This window comes from Pinus tabuliformis, chromosome 4_1 (genome assembly GCF_031772625.1).
Source record: "Pinus tabuliformis cultivar Carrire ecotype Pingquan chromosome 4_1, CPIR1, whole genome shotgun sequence".
NCBI classification, from domain to species: domain Eukaryota; kingdom Viridiplantae; phylum Streptophyta; class Pinopsida; order Pinales; family Pinaceae; genus Pinus; species Pinus tabuliformis.
The window spans coordinates 763,021,765-763,049,189 of NC_142303.1; the positions used below are offsets into that span (position 1 = coordinate 763,021,765).

Consider the following 27,425-nt stretch of genomic DNA (forward strand, 5'->3'; position numbering starts at 1 on the left):
AACTAGAAATCTGGGGATGTTTTCATAGCATGGAAGCCCACAAGATATGTGCAACTTCAGCTACAGGTCAGCTCAAGGATGCCGTTTTAAAAAGGATTTTGATAAATAACTAGCATTATTTTTACCAGTGTTGCACACATCGCGATAAAATCGCGATTAAATCGTAAAATCGCGATTTTTTAATTTCGCCGATTCAAAGCGCGATTTTTATCGAAAAAATCGCCCCTTTTTTTTATAGCGATTTTTATCGAAAAAAATCGCGATTTTTTCGATAAAATCGCGATTTTTTCACTTAAAATCGCGAGGGCGCGCGGCAGCGGGGTTTTATATGGAAAAAACGATTTTTTTTTAATTCATTCAGCAGTCCGCCGCGGAGGAGAAGGAGAAGAAGAGAGGGAGAGGGTTGCCGTCGGTTGTGGGAGCGAATCGAAGCGATTTTAGGAGGAATCCAAGCCAAGATCGCCAATTTGTCCATAAACCAGGTATGTAGATTAATTTTTTTTTGTTTTGGTTCTATAAAAACTTTGTTTTTCATTGTTTTTAAAGAATTTTTGGAAATTTTTCATTGATTTGGGATGGGTTATTTGTTATGACTATGAGAACCAATTTTTGATTTTTATTTTCTCATTTTCTTTAAACATTGTTTATTTTTTTTTATTTTTCATTGTTTTTTGGCATTTGGTTGGGTAACTTGGGTTTAGAAATTGGGATTTTGGAAATAATTAGCTTGTAATTTTGCAAATGCTAAATTGTAATTTGTATTTACTATTATCATTTATGTAATCCTAAATTCCTATTTCCTAATCCTTATTTTTCCATAGGTTTGCAAATTCAAAATTCAAAAACAAACATGCCAAGGAAATTGGATCCTTTCTGGGAATATGGTGACCCTAAAACTCCGAATGATAGACAAAACTTGTATTGCAAGTTGTGTGGAAAGGAAATATTCGGGGGGGTGTACAGGTTGAAGTTCCACCTTGCACAAATCCCTGGACGTGATGTGGGGCCCTGTCTAAAGACAAATGCTGAAATTATCCAAAAAGCCATGAGAGCATTGGGAGAATTAGAGCACACTAGAGACGCCAAAGAAGAACTCAAAAGGCAACTAAAAATGTCAGTTGAAGGAAGTGGGCCAAGTGGCACAGGTTCTACTGCAGCGTCAGTCAATCCGGTAGCTGCATCATCATATTTTGTTCCTCGAACCACACCTGGTTCACAACCAACTATTGGTTCAATGCTAAAAAGAACTGAAAAAGAAAAAGCTGACAAGTTGATGACAAAATTTCTCCTCTGGAGTGATATTCCTTTCAGCATTATAAGGAATAATCCATTTTTCCAACCTACTCTTGATGCTATTGCCAGTGTTGGCCCGGGGTACAAACTCCCTTCTCTTCATGATTTCAGAGGCCGGCTTCTTCAAGATGAAAAGCGTGACTGCACCCAAAGATTGGAGGATTTTAGGGCATCATGGGCACAAACAGGATGCACTGTTATGTCAGATGGTTGGACTGACCAAAAGGGGAGAACCCTTATAAACTTCTTGGTTAGTTGTCCCTTGGGGACTATGTTTATCAAATCTGTTGATGCAACTCATCAAATCAAAGATGCAAAAACTTTATGTGATTTGCTGGATGTGTTTATTTTGGAGGTGGGTGCAGAAAATGTTGTCCAAGTCATAACGGACAATGCTGCAAATTATGTTGCTGCTGGTAGAATGCTTATGGACAGGCATCCTACTTTATTTTGGACACCTTGTGCTGCCCATTGTATTGATTTGATGTTAGAGGACATTGGGAAAATTCCCTTTGTCAAAGAGGTTGTTGACTCATCAAAAAGCATCACAAAATTTATTTACAATCACACATCTGTGCTTAGCTTGATGAGAAAATGCACCAACAACAAAGAGTTGGTGCGCCCCGCCATTACACGGTTTGCGACGAGTTTCATATCTCTTCAATCCCTCTTGAATTCTATGTGGGATTTGAAGAGAATGTTTCTTTCAGAGGAGTGGCGTGCTTCGTCAATGAGCCGCAAACCAGAAGGAGAGGCCGTCTGCAGACTAGTTTCATACCAGGAGGACTTCTGGGCGGGAGTGCAGGAGGTGTGCGCTGTTACAGAACCTTTGGTAAAGGTTCTTCGGTTGGTTGATGGTGAGAAGCCCGCAATGGGCTATTTGTATGAAGCCATGGATAGGGCCAAAGAAGCCATTCGGTCCTACTATGATGACAAGGGAGATGATGGGTTCCAGAGACAACTCCTTCTATGGAACGTCATTGATGAGCGATGGAACAACACACTCCATCGTCCCATTCATGCTGCTGGCCTTTTCCTGAACCCTGCATTTTCTTATGCATGTGGGTTTAATTTTGATGTTGAGGTCGTGGAAGGATTATTAACCTGTGTCCAGAAGATGGTGAGAACTTCAGAAGAACGTATGGAGGTCTCTAGACAAATTGAGCAATATAAGTTGTCAGCTGGCACATTTGGCTTTGAGATGGCTGTCATTGATAGGACGGTTAAAATGCCAGGTATTTTTTAGTTTGTAGTATGTACTTTGTAACTTTGTTTCAAATTTCATTGTTTCTTCAAATTCCATTTTTTTCTTATGTTTATTTAAAATTTTCTTTGTAATTTTGTTGTAGACGCATGGTGGAAGATGTATGGTGGCAGAGTACCCCTTTTGCAAAATCTTGCCGTGCGGATCCTCAGCCAAACATGCAGCTCCTCGGGATGTGAGCGCAATTGGAGTGTATTTGAAAAAATACACAACAAGAAGCGCAATAGGTTAACACTTAAACATTTAAAATATTGCAAATTTCCAAATAAATTTTTGAATTCATTAAAGTTTTAAACAATATTTTTTTTATAATATTAATTATTAATTTATTATTTCATGAACTTTGTACAGGTTGGAGTCCCATAGACTTAATGACATGGTCTATGTCTACTACAATCTTCGATTGTGGGTGAAACAACTAGAGAAGACACCTGATACGGAAGCCATCTCATTGGATGGGATTGACACCACTGCTGAATGGAGGGTTGAGACCGAGAGGCCTCTCATGGATCCCACTGAGGATTGGTTAGTGCAGGATGAGGGGGAGGAGGAGGGGGAGGAGGAGGAGGAGGAGGAGCAGGAGCAGGAGCAGGAGCAGGAGCAGGAGGAGGAGGAGTTGGAGGAGCAGGAGGAGGAGGTGACACCGCCTACCCGGGCTACCCGGGCTACCACTACCACCAGTAGAGGACGTGGTCTCCGTCCACCTCAGCCTCCTGTAGCTGCTACTACTAGTTCTTCAGCTTCTAGAGCACGTCAGACTCCACTGCCATTTCCACCACCACAGGCACCAGCTTCTACATCTAGAGGGAAAGAGAAAGTTGTGCCATTTTCTCGCAAGAGGGGCAGAGGAAATCAATAGGATTAGACTTTCATTTTATTGTATATGACATTATGACATGATGAGATACATTATCATATTTTTTGTTGATATTTTGAGGCTGAGTTGGACTTGGGACTCAGGACTTACTATTCAGGACATGATTCAATGTTATGTGTGATTTTAGCGCTAGAAATGATATTAAACATCTTATATATTAGTTTTTTTATCATATTTATGTGTCAATGTATTTATTTTATGTTGTAGATGGTTTAGATATTAAAAAAATTGAAAAAAATTGAAAAAAAATGAATATTTTTGTGCCAAACGATTTTTTCCCGCTTTTTTCCGATTTTTTCCCGATTTTAACGATTTTTTCCGCTTTTTTCCCGGCGCCGATTAAATCCCGATCGCGATGTGTGCAACACTGATTTTTACTATCATGGCTAACTCTTAAACTGTTAGTATAGGCCTCCCAAGTGGCAGTGAAAACACCGGTGTGTAATAAGCTTAGAGTTATGCTTGAGCCCTAGCCTTTGCCAATTTACAAAAACTTCGGTAAAACTCAAGCAAAAGTGTCATGATAAGGCATTGTAGCAAACCTTGATCTTTGAGACTTGTTTCTCCATTATCTGTTCTGTCACCTATCTCATCACGTAAGTCAATCTGTTTTTATTGTTCAATAATTTGACAACAATAAACCATGAAACTAAAAGCTCTGCCCTGCCTCTAAGTTGGTTTGGAAGGACAGGGCAGAGCAGTGTTCCTGGCCTGAAACTCAGTTTATTGTTTTTTTCTAATCCAATGTGTTTTTTTATTTATCATCTTTCTGATCTATCATCTATATGGTCACGTAAGTCAATCTGTTTTTATTGTTCAATACGTTGACAACAATAAACCACGAAGCCAAAAGCTCTGCCCTGCCTCTAGGTTGGCTTGGAAGGACGGGGCAGAGTAGTGTTCCTGGCCTGAAACTCAGTTTATTGTTTTTTTCTTTTAACCCAATGTGTTTTTTTATTTATCATCTTTCTGATCTATCATCTATACGGTCATGTAAGTCAATCTGTTTTTATTGTTCAATAGGTGGACAACATTAAACCATGAAGCTAAGAGCTCTGCCCTGCTTCTAAGTTGGTTTAGAAGGACAGGGTAGAAAAGTGTTCCCGGCCTAGGACTCAGTAGTTCTTTTTTTCCTTTTAAATCCAATGTGTTTTTTTATTTAATTGTACAAGACTTTAAGAAAACATAGGTGGACAACGGGTTGTCGGATTCTCTACTAGGGTATCATGAAATATTATTTTGTTTGAGTGATCGGAGTATAAAATATAATTGTTTACCACCAATTTGCATGCTATTTGCTTGTACTGTGATCGAATGATTGCAGTGGTCCAGAATTGTTGAAGCAATTTTTAGTTTTATTTAGCAATTCAGTATAGTCTCCGTCACTTGTATATATATATATATATATGATCTTTTTATTTCATCAGATAAATGATACAAAATTACCTTCTTCCTATACACAACATCTGTGTGTATTCAAAGATTTCACTGAAGATCAAATACACTTTCTGCAGAAACCTTTTATGCCATGGGATAAAACAATGGATTAAAAATATATGCATCCATATACACACACACAACAAAGTGTTTGTTCTAACATATCTGTTGCATACGATAGACAAAAGTAGTGTCCAAAACTATACATCATGAACTATCGAAACTGAAAGTAAACATAAATAGTGAAAAGTAAAACTGTGGTAAAACTGTCCTCAAATATCAACATGTGCAGCATGGTCCATGTAAGGCTTGTGATAATATTCATAATGGTCCAATCCATTGTGTTTCACAATTAACCACTGCCCTTGTGTCAAATCCAAGCCTGCTTTAGATAGCTGATCTACCGTGGCATTCCTTTCCCTGTATATGTGAGTGCATACCAAACCGTCAAAAGCTTTTTTTAAATGGAGAATATTCTCTAACTGTGGAGCAAGAAGGATGTCACAACACTACTGAGCTTCTTTCAACCAGTTAATAACTAGCAGGGAGTCCCCAAAGACCTGTAAGCTTTCACACCCTTTTTCTTGAGCAAAGTAAAGCAGTGATTTACAGGCCGATTGTTGGTGCCTAGACCCAAGCCAATTTTGATATGGAAGAAATGAATCGGGGAGAGATGAAACACCACACCACCACCACATCTATTGTTCTGTGAGGCACCATAAAAAAAAGGCCATGGAATTGATTGATTAGGCTGTTCCTCAAAAATGCGCCTTGGGCCAGCACAGTCTTTGGAGTCTGGACTCTGTAAAATGAGACAGAATGGAAATGTTTTCTGCTGCCACCCTGTCCAGGCTGGAGAGTTTTTCTTTAAAAATAGCCTTGTTGCAAGCAATTCAAATACCCCAGCATATAATTGGCTGGAGGGCCTTGTGAGACCAGGTAACTGGAGACTGGAACCAACCCCTCCAGGCCTCCTCCACACTCCCACCATTCCACCTATAATTCAAACCAATACCAACTTCGCAAACATTCCAAGCAATGATGGTAAAGGGGAAGTTAAGGAATAAGTGATTCACCGTTTCCTCATCCAACTTGCAAAGGGAGCACCAACCTGAACCAATCTTTTTCCTCTTTTGCATAATATCCCAAGTTGGAACATTGTTTTTGAGAGTACACCACATAAAGAACCGGGCTTTAGCAAGACATTTCGGCTTCCAAAGCGGTTTCCACCACCATTTAGGGTCCCCCACCAGGTGCACAACATTTAAATGGATATACCCCACTTTTGGAGAATAGGAGCTGAATGGTGAAAAAGTCCATACCAGATCATCAAGCCTGTCCACCAGTCTGATATGAGCATCCATCTGGGCTCTAGTGTAAAATAACCACGATGGTTGAAATTCATTAGCAATCCCCAAATCGCTAGTGGACTTCCAACCCTGTTGCCAAAGGGTAGATAAAGCCGGATTGTGAATATGGGGTAGTGTAGAGACCTCCTCTATCCTGGAGAAAGTCGATTAACTGTTGGGGCAGAAAGTGGCAATTCCCATTCCTTGGCCAAGGATCAACACTCAACTTGACCTTCTGGCCATTTCCAACTTGCCACTCCTACCCCGACCCAATAAGCCCAAACAAGTTGAGAACCGCTCTCCAACAAATATAAATATTTGTTTGGGATTTATTTGGCAATCTGATCCAATCCTCAATTGTGCTTGGAGAAATATATTTATGGAGAATGAATGTAGTCGAAAGGCTATTTGTGGAGAGGAGTCTCCAGCCACATTTAGCAGCCAAAGCTTTAGAGACGAGGAAAATGTTTTTGAGCCCCCAACCACCCAGAAACTTAGGCACAACCAGCTTTTCCCATCGAACCCAAGGGAGAACGAAAAGGTCTTGATTTCCTACCCACAACAACCTGAAAGGCAATCTGCGAGCTTTTTCTAGAATACTCTTCGGGGTCCAGGCCAAGGACATCTAATATATTGGACTGGCTTCCAGAACTGATTTGACCAAAACCAGACGACTGACCCTAGAGAGCCAACAAAAACTCCAAGCCTTCAATCTTTTCTCAAGTTTAGCAATAAGGCAGAGCCAATCCTCCTTGTTGTAGCAATTAGGCTTTAGGTTAAAACCCAAGTATTTTCATCCAGCCCTCTGAGCTCAAAAGGAAGAAATGCTGCAAGGAAAGGATTTCGACAACCTCAAGATTCTGGGTAGAAATGATGAACTTTCCATTATTTATGATCATGCTTGTCGCTTTTCTAAAAACAGTAAGAATTTCGAACAACTTGTTAGCATCCCTTAGATAGCCATCACAAAAAATGAGAATATTGTCAACAAAAAGTAAATCCGCTAGGGCAAGATCATGGGCTATGGCCGTTTCTTGGAACTCACCCCTTCTTTTTGCTTGTAATATCATATGACCCAATGCCTCAACTACCAGGAAAGGGCATCCTTGCCTCAAGCCTCTTTGTGTTGGAAAATCAAAAAGGCAGAAAGGTTTTCTCTTGTTGACAATTACTTGTGATTTCTTTGAGCTATTATTATCTCTCTTATGTTCTTCTTTTCTCTTAGTTCATTAAGCAATTACCAAAACCAAAACATGAAGATCAAGGACACCAGATGTAGGCACACAGCTAGGGAAAAACCCCTATTTAGGGGAACACCCAGTAAATAACTCTTCCTTCAGTAATTCAAATGAGATATACCAATACCCTAGACCAAAATACCTTCCTCCTCCACCAAGTCAGCTCTTCCTTCTGATAGATGATCTCTTCCAAAGTTACCAAGTGCCAACTTCTCAAATGCAGCTTCAACCCAGAATTTCGACCCCTAGCTTTAGGACTGCAGTTTCGATCTAGCAACTTTTGTAGCTCCAGCCTAACAGCTTCGCACCTTCAACATTGATGCAGCTTCACAGCTTCGACCTTGATGCAGCTTCACAACTTTGATGTAACTTCACAACTTCAACCTTGATGCAACTTGTTACCACTCAAACTTGCAGGGGGGTCGTAAAGGGGCACTTGCTAGGTCAAGAGCAACAATGAAGCTAAAGCCCACTATCACCACAGCTAAAGCTTCCTACTCTTTATGGACTTTAACTGATGGGAGGAGACCTGATATATAGAGAATCACTTATGAAGGATAGATCAACTAGAATGGATGTGAAGTGATCTCGGGGACCCTTTCCTAGGAGAGGCTCAAGAATGGGACTTGCTTGCTTCTCAAGCAAGGTACAAGGCTTTCTAGGAGAAGGGGACAAGGATTTAAGGGCTAGGTTTAAGGAGTGTGAATTGTAAAGGAGCTTCCAAAACCCTAAAATCCTTGTTGAATTTGGTTTCCCAAGTGGGTTTTGAAGAGTTGACTTTGACAAGGTATGGGACCACATGGGACCAAGTGGTTTTTGAAGAGTTGACTTTGACAAGGTATGGGACCACACGGGACCAAGTGGATTCAAGTTAGGTCAAGAGGAAGGAGTTTAGCAACCAATGATAGATTCGACCTAAACAAGGAGGAGAAGGGGATCAAAGTAGTGATTTTCACTCAAAGGTGCAAAATGATCCCTATGAGGAACTAGCATAAGGAAACTTAGGGCAAAAACCAATCTCGACGAGGCTACGGCTTGGGAAATCTCACAAACCCACCGTCAGAATTCCCTTAAATTTGGATGAGGCCTAGGAGAGACACCAGGGAAGTAGAGGCCAAGAGATCAAAGTTTTTCTATGGGTGGTTTGTCAGGAAAATGATGCCCTAGGAGCCCTAATGTGGCTAGACCTAGAATATAAAAGGAGAGGTGAAGAAAAATGGTTCTTTAAGTGATCACCTTATGGTAGACCAATGCTTAATCCTTTGGGGAGATTGGAGTCAAGAAGAATATGAAGATGGACTTCGTTTCTAGGTCAAGGAGGCTTTAAGGACAACTTCACTTGTCATTAGGGCAAAGGAGAGTGACCTTAAAGCTTTTACACTTTGTTTTGCAAGGTAAAATGGCTTGTCAAGATAAATTCAACCATAGAATTATCCAAAGGAGAATTCGTTCAACATACATGGTCCATACATAGAGATGCTATATAGAAACATAATTCCACAATTTTGCAGTAAATGCTTGCAACAACTAGCCCTAGTATAGCGAAAATCTCATCATCAATGTATGTGATAAAGTAAAAGAAAAATAACATTAAATTTGTACATACATGTAAGAGAATATATCCAACCACCAATAAAATTGCCAATCAAGAAGCTCCAAGATAAGAAAAGACAATCCATACATCAAAATTCATCCATGCTCCAAAATTTCGTCCACCAAGAACGAACAACGAAAATATCAAGACTGATACAAGTCCAAACCAAGTGATTATGATAAATGAACTCTCATCATTATTATTTATACTCTCATAATGAGTTCGATTTAGCTACTTGAGCCTACATTAGCCCCTAAAATAAAAATAATGTGCAAATAACTAACTCTTGGTGACAAGCCCACCAAACTAGCTCATAAGCAAAATAAGAAGTCTCTTAAGAGGTTGAATGATCAATAATACATATCATTGGGCTCTCTAAGAAGCTTGATGAAGCCCATAAGTGCCATAATGATGAATAGGACTTCTAAAAGTAATGGACAAAGGGCTGCCCCTTGTTCTCCACATAATAAACATGTGGTGCTCCTAATGGGTTTGAGGGCACACAAGTGACCTTATGGGTTTCCAATTAAGTTGATGCCTGTAGACCATCAGTAAGGGCTCAAATTATGGTGTAGGTCATGCCACATCAACATACAAGTCCTAGGTCATTTGCCAAGTGCATGGTACAACTACGGGGCTGGTTGGGCAAAGGTGAACCAGGTGCATCTTCCTCGTCTAATAGGTGAATCTCGAGCAATCTTTGAACATCTTTGGGGATCCATGGAGTGTTGTCTATTGCTGTGGAGGCCCATGGCTCTCAACACACACCCGACATGTGCTAATGTAGCCCTCTAGAGGGTTAGGACCTCGTATAGGGAGACTAAACCCAAAATGGAGACCACCTGTAATCCTGCATAAGATCCAATGTGTCCCCTAGCCTTCCAGTGCAACAAGTCATCAAGGAAATCGAGTAAAAAAACTTACAAACCATGGACAATAGGTGGGGACTTCATAATGACATGCCTTTTGATAGTGGGCTTTGGCATGTGTTAATGTCTCCAAGCTCCAAATGGGGTTAACCAAGTATCTTATTAGGTGGTTTCTACTTCTAAAGGGGATAGTATGTCCAAGATACATACTTCAAATGGTGGTGGCATGTGATAAAGTGATGGTACGGAGTAGGGGATGGAGGGGGCAATCCTGAGTCACGTGCCATGGTACAATGGTAGCTAATAAAGGGGAAACCCACACTTGGGTATATAATGTATAGGGGGGAGCCATTGTGGTACATGAGTTACCTCGACCTTGATTTTTCCATCCTTCTTCATATGCCTTTTGCCTTTTATGGTTTTTCTTTGGTTAATTTCTTGGGGCTCAAGGAGTAAGAGCATGATATGTAAAGTATAGCAGTGGATACCACCTTTGAGGTGGGACGGTTCATCACCCACCAGGGGTTGGGACAATCATGGGTTCTTGAATGATAAAGGAGGCTCATCTAGGGCCTATAGGAACCAGGGTGATGACCATGAGAATGGGGTAGAGCTCATGCATTGGATTTTGCCCACATGCTAAATGTGTTTGTCCCGACCATCTTTTGCATTTTGTGGTACATTTTCTTGTTGAATGTGGCCAATTATGCTTTTATTTTTCTTTTCAGCTGCATCAACCTCCGGGGCATTGTTCTAGGCCCAACCCAAGGTGTGGGTAAGGGGAAGGGGAGGCTAACCCTATGTGGACCCAATGGAGGAATGTGGACCCAGGTGGGAGAAATGATGAATGGGGTTATAATGAGCGGAGGGGGAGTGATGTATGTGGATGAGGGAGCGGGACCACGCAACCAAAATCAGGGTTTCCCATGAAGTACCATCCCGAGAGCCCAAAGGTCAGTAAAAGAGATCCCATGGGACTAGGGTCCAAGGGTAACATCCCAAAGAGGTCTAGGGGACAAGAGCATAGACCTAGCCCACTCTTTCCACCGAATCCCCCCATTAATTCATGCCCAAAAGTCTCCATGATAAGTAAACTACAATACTCAATTACCAAATGACAAGGCATACCTTTAGGTTTGGGAGGCCCACCTTCAAACATACGATCATGACAGATGGGTGAGGGACCACATGGCTGGCTCAGGTGGTGGAGAAGCGACACAATGAGCTAGTTGGTGGCTGTCGGTTAAGGACCGTCTTGGAGAATTTTTTTCCCTAAGGGATATCACCCACAAAATGGTGGGTAACATAGCTTCACAACTTCGATGCAGCCTATGTCACAAGGTTCGTCGAACTTTAACCTTGAGGTTTGAATTTTGGCAAGCCTTAAGAAAATTTTGAGGTTCGGCGAACCTCATTGAACCTCATAGCCATTGACCAAGTTCATAGATCAAAACTCATAACCTCATGTCACAACTCACGCTTGTAATTTATCCTTGCAGGTTCCATGTCCGTGATAACATTTTTTATGTTTACTGATGTTGATTTCTTACTATTTTATCTAATAATTCATTATATATATATATATATATATATATATAGATAGAGAGAGAGAGAGAGAGAGAGAGAGAGAGAGAGAGATAAACGAACCTAATGGCGAACCTCATCAAAAAATCCGAACCCAAATCAAACCTAATCGTTGTCGAACCCGAACTCGAACCTGAACCATGTGACATTGGACGCAGCTTCATAGCTTTGATGCAGTTTCCCAACTTCGATGCAGTGTCCCAGCTTCGATGTAGTTTCAGAATTTTGTTGCATATGTGTGTGAGAGAGAGAGAGAGAGAGAGAGAGAGAGAGAGAGAGAGAGAGCCAAAAACTTCGATTCCAGCTTCCTTCTTGAACTTCACACTTTTTCTGCTCCCAACTATTGCAATTCGAACTTGTGTGAGATGTGCTACCAAATGAGTCGAGTTGCTCCAATATATAGTGAGTTTGTGAGGTCAAATTTCCTTGTTGAGGCCGACTTGGTGGAGGAGGCCTAATTGACCTATTTTACAATAAAATAAATTTCTTCTTTGACAAATAAATCCCAAGAAGGGTTCTTTACAATATGACATGGACAAGGACACTTGACATAAACCCTAGAATCCTTCAATGGAGGCTTTGACCTAAAACCAATTGACCCAAGCATGAAACCCATGCTTTAATAAGTCAATTTATTTAATAATAAAATTTCTTTTTCTTTCTTTTGAAAAATACATTTCATTATGACTCATGTACAATTATGAAGACCGACACTAGTTATATTCTTCAACACTTTGAGAGTAGAAGAAAGGAGAGGCTGATCCATTAATGAGAACTACAAAGGAGATATATTGCATACTACGGATGATCCACCGAATAAACATTGGGGCAAAACCCAAATGAGTTAAAAGTAGTCGAATATGTGAAATTTCTTTGAATTGCAGTAATTGGAATTTACTCTTCTAACTAGTTAGCAGTTTATTAATTTTTGATTAATAACAAATAAATCACACTGCAATTCTTCACAATTTTTTTTTGCGGAAGCTAAATAAAATGCTGGAACTGAGAAAATAGATGCACACACAATAAAATTGACACAATATTTTTAGGACAATAGTCCCTGGAAAAACCCCGAAGGGAATACTAATGCAATAGATGAGGGTTTATTTTATTATGTAGTAGTAAAAATCTGAGTACAATAATCTGGATGCCTTACTGGCAATCCTCCAACAAAAATCTCGTTAAAATAGTTTGGAGAAAATTTCTTCTTTTGCAAAATCATTGAGCCTCCCTCTGGCCTGCTCACACTCTTGGCCTGCGTTGTTCATACGACCTCTAGAACTGCTCCAAAACTGGCCGTTTAGCCCTCTCTTGCCACTGGAAAAATTTTCTCTGTCTACCAGAATGTCTTTCAGGCCTCCGACAACTGATCCAAACCCTTCCTGGCAATTCGCTTTGTTGATCTGGGTAACTTGCACAAGTTGGACGACTTTCTCTGCAGAATATTTCGGCTCTATGCTAACTCTCTGACACTGGAAAATCATTGGGAAATTCCTCTTTGTTGCTCCCTCTTTCTCCTGCTCTCTTTCTGTCTTGAACTCTTCTTCCTTGCTTGATCTCTGCAAATAGATAGCTCAACTTGCCAAGGAACTCACTCTACCTGTGTCTGACAACTGTGTCTATCTCCATCCCATTGATCTGCTCTTATAATCTCTCATTGGATCACTAACGACCATGATTAAATCGTTATCAATGGCTAAGATCATCTTGGACTCGATCTAGGTGAGTTCTCTAGAGATTTCTCGATCTTTCTCAATTAATTGTTGTTAATTAATCAATTTTCCTAACTTAGACTAAGGCATTTTTTAATTATTCATCAATTAACTTAATTGAGTTTCTGGGTTTTGGAGATCTTGTGTACCTTAGCCTCTCTGACACAAATCAAGACTAGAACACCTGCCCGATGCTACCAAAAACTAACATAATATATAACCAGATGACATGATCATAGGCTTTTGAGAGGTCAATTTTGAGGACAACCACTTTCAACTTTTGAGTTTTGATATTGTGTAATCCTTTCTGGGCTATACCAATAGCTTCATGGATCTATATACCTTCCAGAAAGTCAACTGTTCCATAGGGATTGCCTTTGAAAGGATTGGCTTGATTCTTCTGGCAATCACCTTGGCTGTCATTTGACATATGCAATTGCACAACGAAATAAGGCGAAACTTATCAAAAGATTGTGGATTGTCAACCTTTGGGATAATAGCAATAATAGTAGTATTGAAGGGTGCAAGGATCCTGCCATCTGTTATCGAGTCCTCAACAACCTTCAGTAGATCCCTCCCTAAAATATCAAAGAGATCCAAGAAGAATTCAACAAACCACCCATCCAAACTAGGACAAAGTCTTTTTGAAAACTATGGAGAACCTCCTTAAGCTCATCTTTCGAAATCTCCTGCTAGGTTCTCTATTGTCATCGTCATCCACAAAACTAGGAAAAAACTGTGCCACCCTGATAACTTCAATAATAGAGGCACCCTCAGTAGCTTGAAACATGGTTTGAAAATGTCTCTTGCCCATATTTGCCAGACCTTCAAAGTTTGACACATCCCTTCGACTTGCGTCCTTCATGCTCCTGATTGTGTTGCAGATCCTATGTCCTTTTACATAAGCTTGAATTTTTTTTGTATTCTCATCTCCACATCCAAGGTAAATCGCCCTACTCTTTAATCTCCAGGTGGTTTGTTTTGAGTCTAAAAGGCTCCTTCTTCTGGATTCCAATATAAACAAGGCCTCTTAAGAGTTAGAATTTGAGAATCCTTCCTCTCTAGTGTTTTCCAATTGTTCCCGATCTTTTTCAACTTGGATGAGCTCCTGCTCCTCATCCAGATGTTTTTTGAAGGTCTAGTCCTTAGCCAACCCTTTAATCAATTTTAGGTTTTCTTCAAACTGACCAGAAGCTAAAGCACCTAGATTAGGGTCAAAGTGCTTCCAATCATCTTTGACAAAATTTAAAAAACCTTCCTCCTTGAGCCATGCAAAGTTGAACTTGAAAGGGCTAGGAGGCTTTGGGCCAGGGCTTTTGATTTCCATAAAAATGGGTTTGTGATCATATTCTCCCCTAGTGCCCACCCTTTGTCTGATAAGGTTATACTCGATCACAAGCACCTCCAAAACTAGGAACTTGTCAATTCCTTTTGCAATCCGTTCCTCCCCAATTCTTTTGTTCCTCCAAGTTGGACTGAGCTTGGCAGGTTCAACATCAAGCAACTTGTGTTCAAGGAGATTGTGAATGAAAGAATCAGTGGGGTGGTTAGCATGAGCCCTTGGCCCCTAGAATTCTGAAGCACCTAAAGAGAAATTTAGGTCGCCCCCAATAATCAAGTATCAAGATTTAGGAGTATCACATCGAAAAACCTGTCCCAGAACTCTTGTTTGTCCAAATAAGACCCATAAATATTTAGGACCGTCAAGGTTGAGCCCAACTCTTCTGAAAAAGGAATCAGTCCCAATCCTAAGTCAATACTCCATATATTTGAGATTTTAACATGGCAAGGGTTCCAACCAACCGCCAATACCCCAGATCTTTGATCAGCATTAAGGACTGTGAACTTTCAGTTTTTAAACAAGGCTTCCATTGGACAAGAGATGATATCCCCATCCCCATGGTTTTCTAAAAAAGCATTATGTTCAGATTGTTTAACTGCTAATCCTTACAAAGCAAGTTTCTTAGATGGGCTTGTTTAGCCGCACAATCTTGAAAAAGCATAATGTTCAGATTGTTTAGCTGCCAATCCTTCATAGAGCAAGTTTCTTAGACGGGCTCGTTTAGTTGCACAATTCTTCACAGAGTAAGTTTCTTAGACATGCTTGTTTATTTGCACAATCCTTTCATAGAGCAAGTTTTTTAGACGGGCTTGCCAAACCCCTATAATCTAAGGAAAGTAGCTTCATGAGACAACCCCTCCCAGGGCTTTCCCTGCTCTAAGTTCCCCATTAATAGATTGTTGTCTACCCACTACCATCTCTGCATGAGCTTTATCTTTTGCTTTTGAGATAAAATATTTTCTCCCCCTACCCTTGCCTCCTCGAGCTAAAATCTCCAACCTCCCCAATCCTCGGACTATACTCTCAGACAGAGGAAGAACCTGTATGGAACACAATTTGTATAAAATGTCCCTTTCTTCCAAATCTCGAGAGGCCTCATTTGCCAATTGAATTGTAGGCATAGAGTGGTCTACCTTATCTTGAATGCATGGGCAGAAGGCTGGAAAGGGGTTGGGGGAAGAAAACCCAGATCATAGGATTTTAGAAGCATCAATAGTGTTGACTATTTGCTTACCCATTCCCGCATTAGTTAAACTAAATGAGCATACAAACTTTGAAAGAAAGGGGGAAGAGTTACTTGGGGTGCCGTGGCTTTCCAAAATTTTGATGGGAACCTCAGTGACAGCGGTTCCCATGGCTGGAGGTGAAGGGTCCTTTTGGGCGTCTGAACTTGAAATTTTCTAGGTAACTTACACCCTCGTATCCTCCTCATGGACGTTCTCAGGAACTGAAGCATTGCTTAACGATTGGCTTTTCGGGGGGGGGGGGAGAGGAGTTGCTTGAAGATCATTCTGAAACTTCTTTTTAGAGGGGTCCTGACAATCCAAGACCTACCGCTTAGTGAAGGGTAAAGTGCACTGATTAACTAGATGTCCATACTTATGGCATCGTCTGTATCTGAAAGGAACCCCCTCATAGTCAAGGGTTGGTAGCCTTTGCGTACCCTGACTAATGTACATTTCTTCGGCGAATCTCTCCTGTAAATCTATATTAACTAGAATCTGAGCCTTCGTTTTATCCCCAGTGGAAAGATAGGATAGGTTGGCCTCAATAAAAGACCCCAATGCATTTCCCATTTCTTTAAAAATGTCGGGATGCCAGTATTCCAGCAGGAGCCCTGGAAGATGAACCAGATAGGAACAACATTCAACCTTTCTTTGCTAGTGCCGAACAATGGAGTCCATTTTTTAAAGAGAACCAGGGTTGAATCTATGTTCCACACCTTCTAGACAACCTAGTTCGTCTCTTTGGCAGATTGAAGAACGAACTGGATCCTACCTTTTGGAAGTATGTTTAGCGCAGGAGTCTTTTCCAATTGCTCTCCCATAGCTTCATTAACCCAAGATTTTAGGGTATTGAAATTAAACTTTCTCCCCCAAGTGCGTCCAACAACTGAGGTCTCAGCTAAATCTACAACCTGGTGCATCCAAACATCCTCCCCTAGATTACGTTTGATTGTAGACCCGTTGGATTTAATTACTTTCTTTTCTTTCTTGTGGTGCCAAGCACGCTTCCTCCAGGAGAGTTTGGACCTGTTGCTCTAGCTCTCAAGCCTTCGAGGGGTTGTGCCTGCCCCCTTCCCTCACCACCTGAAAAGGGGTTTTCACTTATAAGTTATAACCTATTTGGCCAATAGATCGTTGATGAAGTTACTAGCCCCAAGTAGCAAACACTCCTTAGTATGATACTTTCCCTTGTCAGAAAGAGGGATTAGGGTTTGCAAGAAGTCCCCTTCCACAAAGTCTCCTGATGCCTATACCTCCTGCAAAAATGGGCCATCTAGCCCAAGAGGCAATTGAGACAACGGTAGGAAATCCTTTGCTAGTTGAAAGTGCACAATAGAGAAGAGGCAACAAGGGGGGGCCAAGACCCCACCATAGCTATAACATCATGTAAATGCAGAGCCCCGTAACGACATTGGGATTGGGAGGAATAAACAAATCCAAACACGGCCCCAAGCCATGACCCTATAATGTTGCAGTCCCTCCAACTAACCCAAACACACCCAAGTGTTGAATGTCAAACCTCAAGCCTTCCCTCGAGATCTCCATGTGATGGCCTAGAGACCGAACCCAAATCAATCCCTCAGCCTCTCCATCCGAGTCATAATCTATCAACTATTTTTTCTCCATTCAAAACTGCCATGTGCTGCCACTTCAATAACCTGCCCACCACTCCTTAGCCCACTGTACTTTCTCATACCCCGCCCACCCAACACTTGTAGCGATGGTTCGTAGTCCTCCTTAGGAAGCTCTGTTTGTACTATGTATTGTACAATTATTGTGTCAAATTTGACATACAACCTCTTGTCTATTACCCAACTGCCAATTTTGTTGACTCTCCATACCATCATTGCCAAATTTTGTGTGATTCCTTACAAAATTTTGCCAATTAATTGAATCAGCTCCAATATCTACAATTGTGTCACCAATGATCAATCCATATAGTCGCTGTGAATTGTGTTGCCATTTGTAGCTTGGGTAGGTACTTTTGCATAGGCCTAAGTTTTCAGGCATACAAAAGTTGCTTAATGGTCCTTTGAACCTTAATAAATACTCTAATAATTAAATGAATTTCTTTTATAAGGAAATTTGAGTTTAATCTAATCTAATGCAAAAGTTATTTGCATTGGTGAATTAGATGAATCTCAAGCATCGATCTCAAATGAGGCGAGATCTAACCTCAGTTGTCAGTCACTTTGGAGATTAGGGTTGTGGATGAGTTCATAACTCAAGCTTATAAAAGAAGGGCTAGGCCAAGGGAGAAGACACAACAACACATAGGGGCATAAGGCATTGAGAGAGGCATCTCAGATTCCACTCAAGTGTGCCGGCTCCAAGGAAGGTGTAAAGGTGGTAGCAAGGAGATCCAAATCAACCAAGTCTAAGGCTCTTTTTTTTACAAGTTTGGTTATGGTTTTATATATTCCAAAAAAGAGAGAGGAGCAAGCTCCTGATACATATGGGGCTGGAAAGAGTCATGCTGAAGGAGAGTAGATTGGGAACACAGTCCCGGGTACCTTTAGACATGAATCCAAAAATTCCAGAGTTTCCAACTACATTTCTAGCATATTGCTGTACAAACTATGAAAGCAAGAAAATACACTTACATAACATAACTTTTAGAAACTAAGAAACTTCAAAACACTTATGAGGCATTTTAATATTTGTTTACAGATTGATCTTGCTGAGATCTCTATTTAGTATTTACTGCTCTGATAATTGGAGTTTTCTCCCTCCTTATTCAGAGTAATGTTTTTGAGGTAGCTCACTGTCTCCTCTAGGTGAGTGCACTTGTTGGTGAGAGAGTCTATTTCAGCCTTCTGACTCTCCAATTGTCTCTTCAACGTTGAGTTTTCAGACCTCACTTGAATTTTCAAGTCTTGGATTGTCTCTCTTACCTTAATGATCATGAATTTGTGAGCTCGACATGTAGTGCATTTCTCATTTTGGGAAGCTCGGTCTACTGGATTCAAGTCCATTGCTGAGCGGTCTTTTGCTGTCCTATGATCCTTTGTGGTATGCTGGTTCTTCCTGGTGTCTCTACTGGGTGAAGTTACTGTAGTTGTTCCTCGGAGCTTGATAGGATAATGCCTATGGACCTTCTTATTGATTAGACGAAGATCCAACTTCCCTTGATTAATGCTCTAGTTTGCTGGCTTGATTCGATACATGAGGCAAAAGGAGGCTAGCTTTACTGAAGAGAAAGAGAAAATGGAGGAGTGAAGAAAGTGGCCAAAAATGAGAGCAGATTTGGGCGAATAGGCAAAGGAAGAGCAGAGCGAGGATAGCTTGAGGCTCACGATGGGATTGCGAGCATGAGGGGAGTAGGGGAAGCAATCCAAAGGCAGTGAGCTTGCAGGGGGTGGCTTGGGATTGCAGAGAGGGGGAGCGAAAAGGCACAAGAGGGTCGAGGGAACAATGCAAAGAAGGAAGGAGCGCGGGCAAAGAAGAAAGGAGGGGACAACAGAGAGAACGCTGGAGTGGGAGATCCACATGTAGAACAGAGGAAGATCGAGGAGTGAAGTGAGGAGTGGGAGGCCCGAAATTTAAAGGAGAGGGGGGAGCGATGGAAGGCCAATTCAGTTGGGAAGAGTTGGTGACCTGGGAAAGCCCGATTGGAGGAAAAATGCGTAACTTAGAGTGGATGGAAGGACAAAATTTGCGCAGTATGATGCGAGTGGAGTCACGAGATCTCCATGACCTGTCAGCCATAAGGGAATCACTGCGGGGATAAATGTGGGTACACCAGATCACATAAGTGTTGAAACTCAAAATATAATCTTTGGAAGAGATTTTTGACATGAAATTCAAACAGGGACAAAAGGACTAAGGAATAGGTGTGAAGAACACCTCCTCAACTACTCTTGTTTCCCCTTCAAACTTGGCTACTGCCAAATTGGCATGGTGGTCAGCGGAGCTGTTGTTTTCCCACAAGATGTGTTTAAAAGTGACATTTCCTAGGTCTTCCATATTTTGCCTTATTCTATTGAGGATTTGGTGCATGGCAACATTTGGAGGGGTTCTTCTACTGATCATGGCTTCAATGATGATAGTTGAATCTCCCATTATAATAGGATCTCTGATTTCCTTTTTTTTTAGAATCTTGGTGCCCATTAGCAGGCCATAAGCCTCGGCCCTATTGTTAGAGGCTTCCCCCAACCCCCACTCATAAGTGACTGGATTATTTCCCCCTGGTTCGAGGAGGATCCCTCCTGCTCCAGCTCTACCCAGATTGTTTTTGGAGGCGCCATCAAAGAAAAGACAATGCCTGTTCAGATTTCCTTTCCATGTTGAAAATTCTTCCTTATTTAATCTAATTTTCCAGTTTTGAGTTGGGGGTCTAACATTGGGACTGATATTCCAGTTACTTCTGATAGTTGCTTGGCTGATCCAATTCCTTTCTTCTTGCTGGAGGTTGCTACTGTCTATTGCTTTTAAACCTTTCATGTTTAGAAATTCTAAAGTGAGGCCCCAAGTCTTTGACAAAACTCTTCCAATCTTTGGGGTTTGGTCTTTGAAGATGTTTTGATTTCTTGAGAGCCAAATCTGCCAACAGAGAAATGATGGGAGACTTTCCCAGAACCTTTTGATGGTTTGCTTGTTCTTCAATGAATATGGGTAATTTTTTTTTCCATTCAGTGAAGAAGTCATTAAAGGTTGTAGAGAAGTTGAGCTCCATTTCCAGAGGACTTGTAAGTTGCTTCCAACACTCTCTAGCAAAGGGGCAATCCAAGAAGAGGTGTTGGATGGATTCTTCTTCATTTAGACACATTGAGCACCTTGACGGGCTGGAGAATCCCTTTCTTTTGAGGTTATCGACTGTGAGAATTCTGCCTTTTAGGAGAGTCCAGCTGAAAATCTTGACTTTGGGGAGGCTTTTTGTCTTCCATATAGATTTCCAGGGGGCCCAATCTTGTTCATCTTGCTGTGCCTGGAGAATGATGTATCTGGACTTGACTGAGTAAGCACCCCCACTAGGATCCCAGATAAATGTGTCTTCAACTTCCAAATTTGTTGGGGCTGATCCTTTGAGATGGAGGACTAAGAGATCCCATTGGCTTTTTAAATTTGGAGGCAGATTTGGAATGTGCCAGTCATGCCAATTTTTGTTTTTCCATCGAGATATAGAGTGCAGGGATGTTAGCCCCTTATCTTGCATCCATTCTCTTAACTCCTGGATACCTGGGAAGGATGATAAAGGCTCTTTCCCCATGATTCTGTCTCCCCAAACCTTGATACTTTTGCCATTTCTGGGCAACTTTGAAGCGTACTTGGTGACAATAGGTAACACGTTTTTGACTAGCTTCCATACTTGCAAGCATGGCCTTATAGGGACATTTTCATCCAGCAAATGAGTTCTTTGATGATTCATATATTTTAAAAGCCAAAATTTGTTTCTACCAGCTGTCCTTTCCGGTTATCATTCTCCATATAATTTTGGTCCTAAGGGAAACATTCATGATTCCTGGAAACCTTATGGATAAACCTCCCTTCTCATAAGGCAAAATTACTTGTTCGCATTTGACCAAGCTGAAGTTCTTGGTCTCGTTTTTCCCTCCCTGCCATAGAAAATCCTTCATTATTATCTCCATTTGTTTGTGGATGTCGACCGGAGCCAGTATAGTGGCATATTGGTAAATTGGCAGCGCGGTGAGCATAAATTTGATTAGGATCACCCTGCCCGCTATGTTCAACCACTGCATGCCCCAAATTTGGATTTTTTTCCTTCGTCTTTTCAGTTTGTGTGCTCCATAACTCAGCCTTTAGATTTCCTTTTGATATGGGTAGTCCAACGTAGGAGAAGTGTTAATTTTAGGTATGTTCTATGCTTAGAGCAATTTATTTCAATTTTCATAGTTAGCTCAATAGCTTTTCCAGATTAGCAATCACATCAACATTAAAGCAAACTGCAGATAGAACATAAACATAAATTGCAGAAGACAAGCCAAGACAAGAGGACACAAGATGTGGTGTTAGCCAGGGACAAACCCCAATGTGGGGAAACCCTTGATCAGTTCTTCTTATATGTTCTTCAATAGTTCAGCAGAGAGAGAGAGAGATAGTACATTTACAATATAAGTCAACATTTTGATTTATCTAGATAAGAGCATAGATCATCTCTAAGAAGATGATACATGAGAGCAATTGAAGACAAGCTGCTTCAACTGATTCTCCAAGGTGACTCCTTCACTTATCATTGTGCTGCATCTCGTCATCATGCTACACCTTACCGTGCTGCACCCATCATCACAATGCTGGACCTCATGACCATGCTGTACACATCATACAGCTGCACCTTATGTTACATTGTTGTCCCATGTGCCATTTTTGCACCATGATAGCCACTGCTGTTCTATATTGCATACTGTTGTCCCACTATTAGTGACATAGCCATTCCATGTTAGCTTGCTGTCCCATTGTTTTTGTTGCTGTCCCATCATAGTATGCTGCTGTTCCATCAATGTCATTGCTGTCCCATCATAATATGGTGTTGTCCCAACATAGTATGCTGCTGTCCCATCAATGTCATTGCTGTCCCATCATAGTATGCTACTGTTCCATCACTGTCCCATCATAGTATGCTACTGTTCCATCACTATCCCATCATAGTATGCTGTTGTTCCATCACTGTCATTGTTGTCCCATCATAGTATGCTACTGTCCCATCACTTTCATTGCTGCTGTTCCAATTGCTATTGCAACACCATGTCTTGCTGTTGTCCCAATTATTAGCATTGTTGTCTTGGGCATGTTTGAGTCCTCAAACTCTCATGCTGTCCCTGTTTTGAGGGTCACCTATAGCCCACTTTTTCAGCCATATTAGTCCTGCATCTAGGGCACCATAGGTTAGTGTTAGGGCTCCATTTAGAATGCATTAGGGCTACCTTTAGACAGTTTTTAGGGCTGCCCTTTAGATTGCATTTAGGGCTTCTCTTAGACTGCTTCTAGGGCCGCATTTTGGACAGTGTTTAGGGTTGCTCTTAGACTGCATCTAGGGCTGCATTTTGGACAACATTAGGGCCTCTCTTTGATTGCGTCTAGGGCTGACTTTGGATAGCGTTAGGGCCTCTCTTAGCTGATAACATTCCTCCAAGACTACGGCGAGGGCATGCTTCCTTGACAGTGTTTTTGACTTCTTCTTTGACAACGTCTAGGGCTAGGGCATCTCCTCTAGGGCAGCTCCCTTAGTCTTCTTTCCTCCAACGTCTAGGGCTTCCACTCCTAGATTTCCCTTCCACTAAAACCCAAGACAAGTGGAGAGAAATCAAGATAGAAGTGTGTGTGAGAAATGACTCTCAAGTCATCTCCTTTTATACTAAAACGTTGAGCACTTGTGGGGTTTATTTGGTTGCTGGCCGACCTTGACGAATTGTCTTATAACACAAATAAATTCATATCTCCATGAATACTTATCGAAATCAGATGATCTTTAGATCAATCCTACACCTCTCGATGAGAGGGATCCAAGAAAAATATTAGCTGCCATAAATAAGATGACCCACATGGAGTTTGTCCCTAGTTGCCAATTTAACAAGAAGTGACTCCAATTTGCCTGTATGGGAATCTCTAGGATCTGTGATATTCTTTGCATGGTGCGGGAGGAAGAATTCCGACTGTATATTCTACATTTTTGCATTGTTTAAGAGACCACCTGAAACCTCCATGAATTTATCTAAGACTTTTTTGAACCTTCGGGCAATAATGCATGAGGCTCCACCCATAAACAATGTGTCATTTGCGAACGAGTGATTAATGCTTCTTACACCATGTGATATGTGCAAACCAGTTAGTGTTCTTTCTCTCCTGCTCTTTTCCAAAGCTCTACTTAATGAATCTGCCATTATTATATATAAGAAAGGGGAAAGGGGATAACCCTACCTCAACCCTATGGAACTTTGAAAGAAATCACTCGGTCTTCCATTTATCAACGAGGCTATCCATGGTCCCATAATGCAGGTGCTGATTACCTCAATGATGTCGTTTGAGAAGCCAAATTTCTTTAAGACAGAAGTAAGGTAAGGAAGGCTTACACGGTCAAAGGCATTGGCCATATCCAGTTTTATGATGATTCCATGTTCTTTTTTCAGCATGCTTGAGTGTAGTGCTTCCTAGACAACCAGAACGTTGTCAATAATCTGTCTATTTGGAACAAAGCCTCCTTGGTTTTCCGAGATAATCTCAGGGAGAACTTTCTTAATTCGGTTGGCTATGATCTTCGTTATTATTTTGTAAGAAGAGTTGCACAATGATATAGGCCAGAATCTGCTAAATGTGGAAGGCCTTGCGTCCTTTGGAATTAAAGCCAGATAGGAGGATTTAGTAAAACCTCCCATCTTTTTTTTAATAAACACATTCCTTATCATTCTTACTAAATCCTTTTTTATTATATGCCAGTGCTGCCTATAAAAAGCAATTGTGAAGCCATCTGGACCCAGTGCTTTGTTCAGATGTAGGCCCCAAACAACTGCCTTGATTTCTTCTTCTTCGATTTCTTGCATAATTTCTGAATTTTGGACAACACTTATCTTGTTTGGCACATGCTGCAAAAAGGATTCGAAATCTGCTCTTTCTCCATTTGCTGTTAGGAGGTTTTTAAAATGTTTATGTGCTTCTTTTTTTAAATCAGCAGCTCCTCTAATTTCCTGTCCCTCTATTTGGATTTTGTCGATCTGATTTCTGGCCCTTCTGATTTTCATAGAATTATGAAAAAATGTTGTGTTTTTATCCCCTGCTTTTAACCATAGGCTTCTTGACTTTAATCTCACCACTTCCTCTTCTTTTTGGTTTTCTCTGTATATTTCCCAATAGAGGGCCTTTTCTTGAAGATGGTCCTCTTTGGTCTCCTCCTCATTTTCTTTTGCCTCTTGAAGTTCCTCCATTTTTTTTAATAACTCAACCTTTCTTTTCTTTGTTTGTTTTTCTTTTTCTATGGCCCATTTTTTCAGTTCCTTTCTCAAGTTTTTTAACTTGGTTTCCCACACATAATAGGGGGACCTTGTGACTTTTTGGGACCACACATCCGCAATTAGATTTTTGAAATCTTCATTGCTGTTCCATGTTGGGCAGTATCTGAAAGGTATTGGGCCTTGATTTTCCATCAGCCCCATAGAAATTACCATTGGCTTGTGGTCTGATGCTGTTGTGTGAATGATTCTTGATCTTGCTGAATTGTAGTTGGAGATGATGCTGTCCTGAACCAAAATGCGATCTAATCTTTCCTTTATATTGCTGCTTCCTACCCTCTTGTTGCTCCAAGTATACTTGCCATTGTTGGGAGGAGTGTCTATTAGATTGTTTTTTTTCATTATGTTTTTGATGGCATCCCTTGAAGGGTCTGAATGGTAAACCCTACCAAATTTCTCCTCCACATTAAGGACAAGATTGAGGTCCCCTCCCAAAATTATTTTTTTGTTTTGAGTATCATTTAAGGTCTCTTGAACCGTATTCCAACATTGTTCTTTTTCCCTTAAGTGATTGGGAGCATATATGTTGACAATGCAAAATTGCTCATTGGTGGTTGTCTCTTTTAGGTCTGTTCTAATCCAGTGTTGTTCCTTTTTTTGCTGAAGCAACTCCCATTTTCCTTTCCTCCATAAGGTGCATATACCCCCTGAGGCCCCTATAGCTTGTTGAGCTGTTCCATCGTAATTTTTTAGATTTTTGATCATTTTTTCCGAGTCTTGGCAACTAGTTTTGGTCTCCTAAAGCATTAGAATATCTGGGGCTTCCCTTACTAGAATATCTTTTGTTGCATTTACTTTAAAAGGCGTCCCCAAACCACGACAGTTCCAAGAGACCACAATCATTATTTATTTAGTTGATGGGCAGAGGGGCCTTTCCCTCTTTGGTGGTTTTGGTTTTTCTCATTGTTCCCGGAGCTTTTCCCAAAAAAGGAGTCCATGGGCTGCTGCGTTCCTAATGCCATTTCTTTTGTTGTCGCTTCATCTCTCAGTTCTTTGTTAGATTTTCTTCCTGCTTTCTTTTGGTAATCTAAGGTTTGAAGTGATTCCTTTGATTGGTTTCTTGTCAAAATTCTATCAACTGAGGGGGGAGGGGGGCTGCGAGGGATAATAGGAGCGGAGGGGGTGAGGATAGGGGGAGGAGAGAGATGAGGGGAGGAGGGGTGGGATGTGGAAGGGATGGGAGGATCTTCAAGGGGTCCAAAGGGGTTGGGATTGATGAAAGATGTGGAGATTAGGGGAGGATTGGCTTGGGGGGGGATGAGGGGGGAGGAGCAGAGGGGGGGAAGGGGGGAAGCCTGAGGTTGACTTGAGGAGGAGAGGGGTTGTTTGTTTGCCGATTTTTTCTTTTTAACTTGTTCCCATTTTGCTTCTAACTCTTCTAAATTTTCACTTTCTTGTTTTTTTGGACATCTATTTGTAAAATGGCCATATTCATGACATACCTTGTATTTAAACGGTATCTGCTCATAGTCCAGCTGTTTGTATGTGCGTCCATTGATCTACTTTGATCTTTACTGCCTTCGGTAAGCCCTTCCCTAGATCCACTTCGACACATATCCTCGCACAAATATGCATGTTCTCTTTTGGTTTGCATCTATTAATATACTTCCCCACTGCATTCCCGATGGCCCTGACAAATTCATTGCCCTAGCAATGTAGGAGGAGATGAGGGAGTCTGACCCAAACCGACACTGCACTAGGGACATCCATTTCAGGGTCGAAGTCGGGGGATCGTCCGTTTACGTATAGGCCTCGCATGTCCATGAAGTATGGGCCGTTTCTGAAGATTAGGTCTCGATCTTCCTTTGTTTTGAAATGAAAGGTGTAATACCCTCTTCCACAAAATCTTATGGAGATTTTTCCGTTTATTGAAGAGGACCAGTTCCTCTCAACCCATTTCTGAACCGAGCGTGGTGAAGGCCAGTCCTGTAAATTGGCCGACCAAGCCCCTTTCAGATAGAGACAGAGCCGCCCAACGGGGGAGAGACGGAGGTAGAGAGATCTCAGGGATGTCTTTGAGTTTCTTCACAAACTTGGATACCGAAGGTCTGGTTCTTGGGGGGCCAATGACAGAGATCAGAGATGCAAAGGCATCTGCATTTTCATCGTGCTCAGAGGTCAAATTTTCTGGAGGAGGGTCTCCATCCTCCGGTGGTTCCATGATTGCAGCAGGACGCTGCTCTGATCAGGTCGAAACTCGTGCCATGGGAGGCCCTCGGGGTGCACCAGGGAAGGGCACACGGAGAGAGCACGCGCAACGGGTTTTTTATTATAATTTTGGGTTTTTAGACTGATAATTCCCTTGTGGCTCGATAACCAAGTCTAGGGCTTTATTAGCTGAATAAGATCTAGATTGCTGTATGTATTTTCCTCAATTTGGGCCATTTTCCTAGTAAGGGAGCCTAATTAATTTTTGATTAATAAAATGAAGAGCTGTGATTGGGTAGAAATTTGTGTGTGTGTGCATATGTGAGATTGGTTAATTTAATATGCTTTTGCTAAATAATTTTTGTCTATATTAAGAAATTAGTTTTGCGTTTATTGAGTAGACATAAATCTTCTCGGAATTAATTTCCAGGTTGTTGTGTTCAGAAATTAATATGATATTAGAGCGTAAACTCTGAGAAATAAATCTCTAAATTTTCAGGTGTCCTAGATTTGTACGTGTTAATAGGCGAGG

The 27,425-nt window shown here is 41.2% G+C and overlaps 2 protein-coding genes across 3 annotated transcripts in view; both read left to right on the forward strand.

Moving 5' to 3' along the window:
- LOC149178397 (uncharacterized) overlaps positions 1 to 27,425 on the forward strand; it is a 169,750-nt gene that overhangs the window by 23,953 nt on the left and 118,372 nt on the right. The gene's annotated exons all lie outside the window — the stretch shown is intronic.
- LOC149178399 (uncharacterized) lies at positions 667 to 3,112 on the forward strand. Its single transcript, XM_089423651.1, has 2 exons — positions 667 to 2,784; positions 2,909 to 3,112. Exon 1 carries the CDS (start codon positions 851 to 853, stop codon positions 2,537 to 2,539), a length of 1,689 nt encoding a protein of 562 aa, XP_089279777.1. The 5' UTR covers positions 667 to 850; the 3' UTR covers positions 2,540 to 2,784; positions 2,909 to 3,112.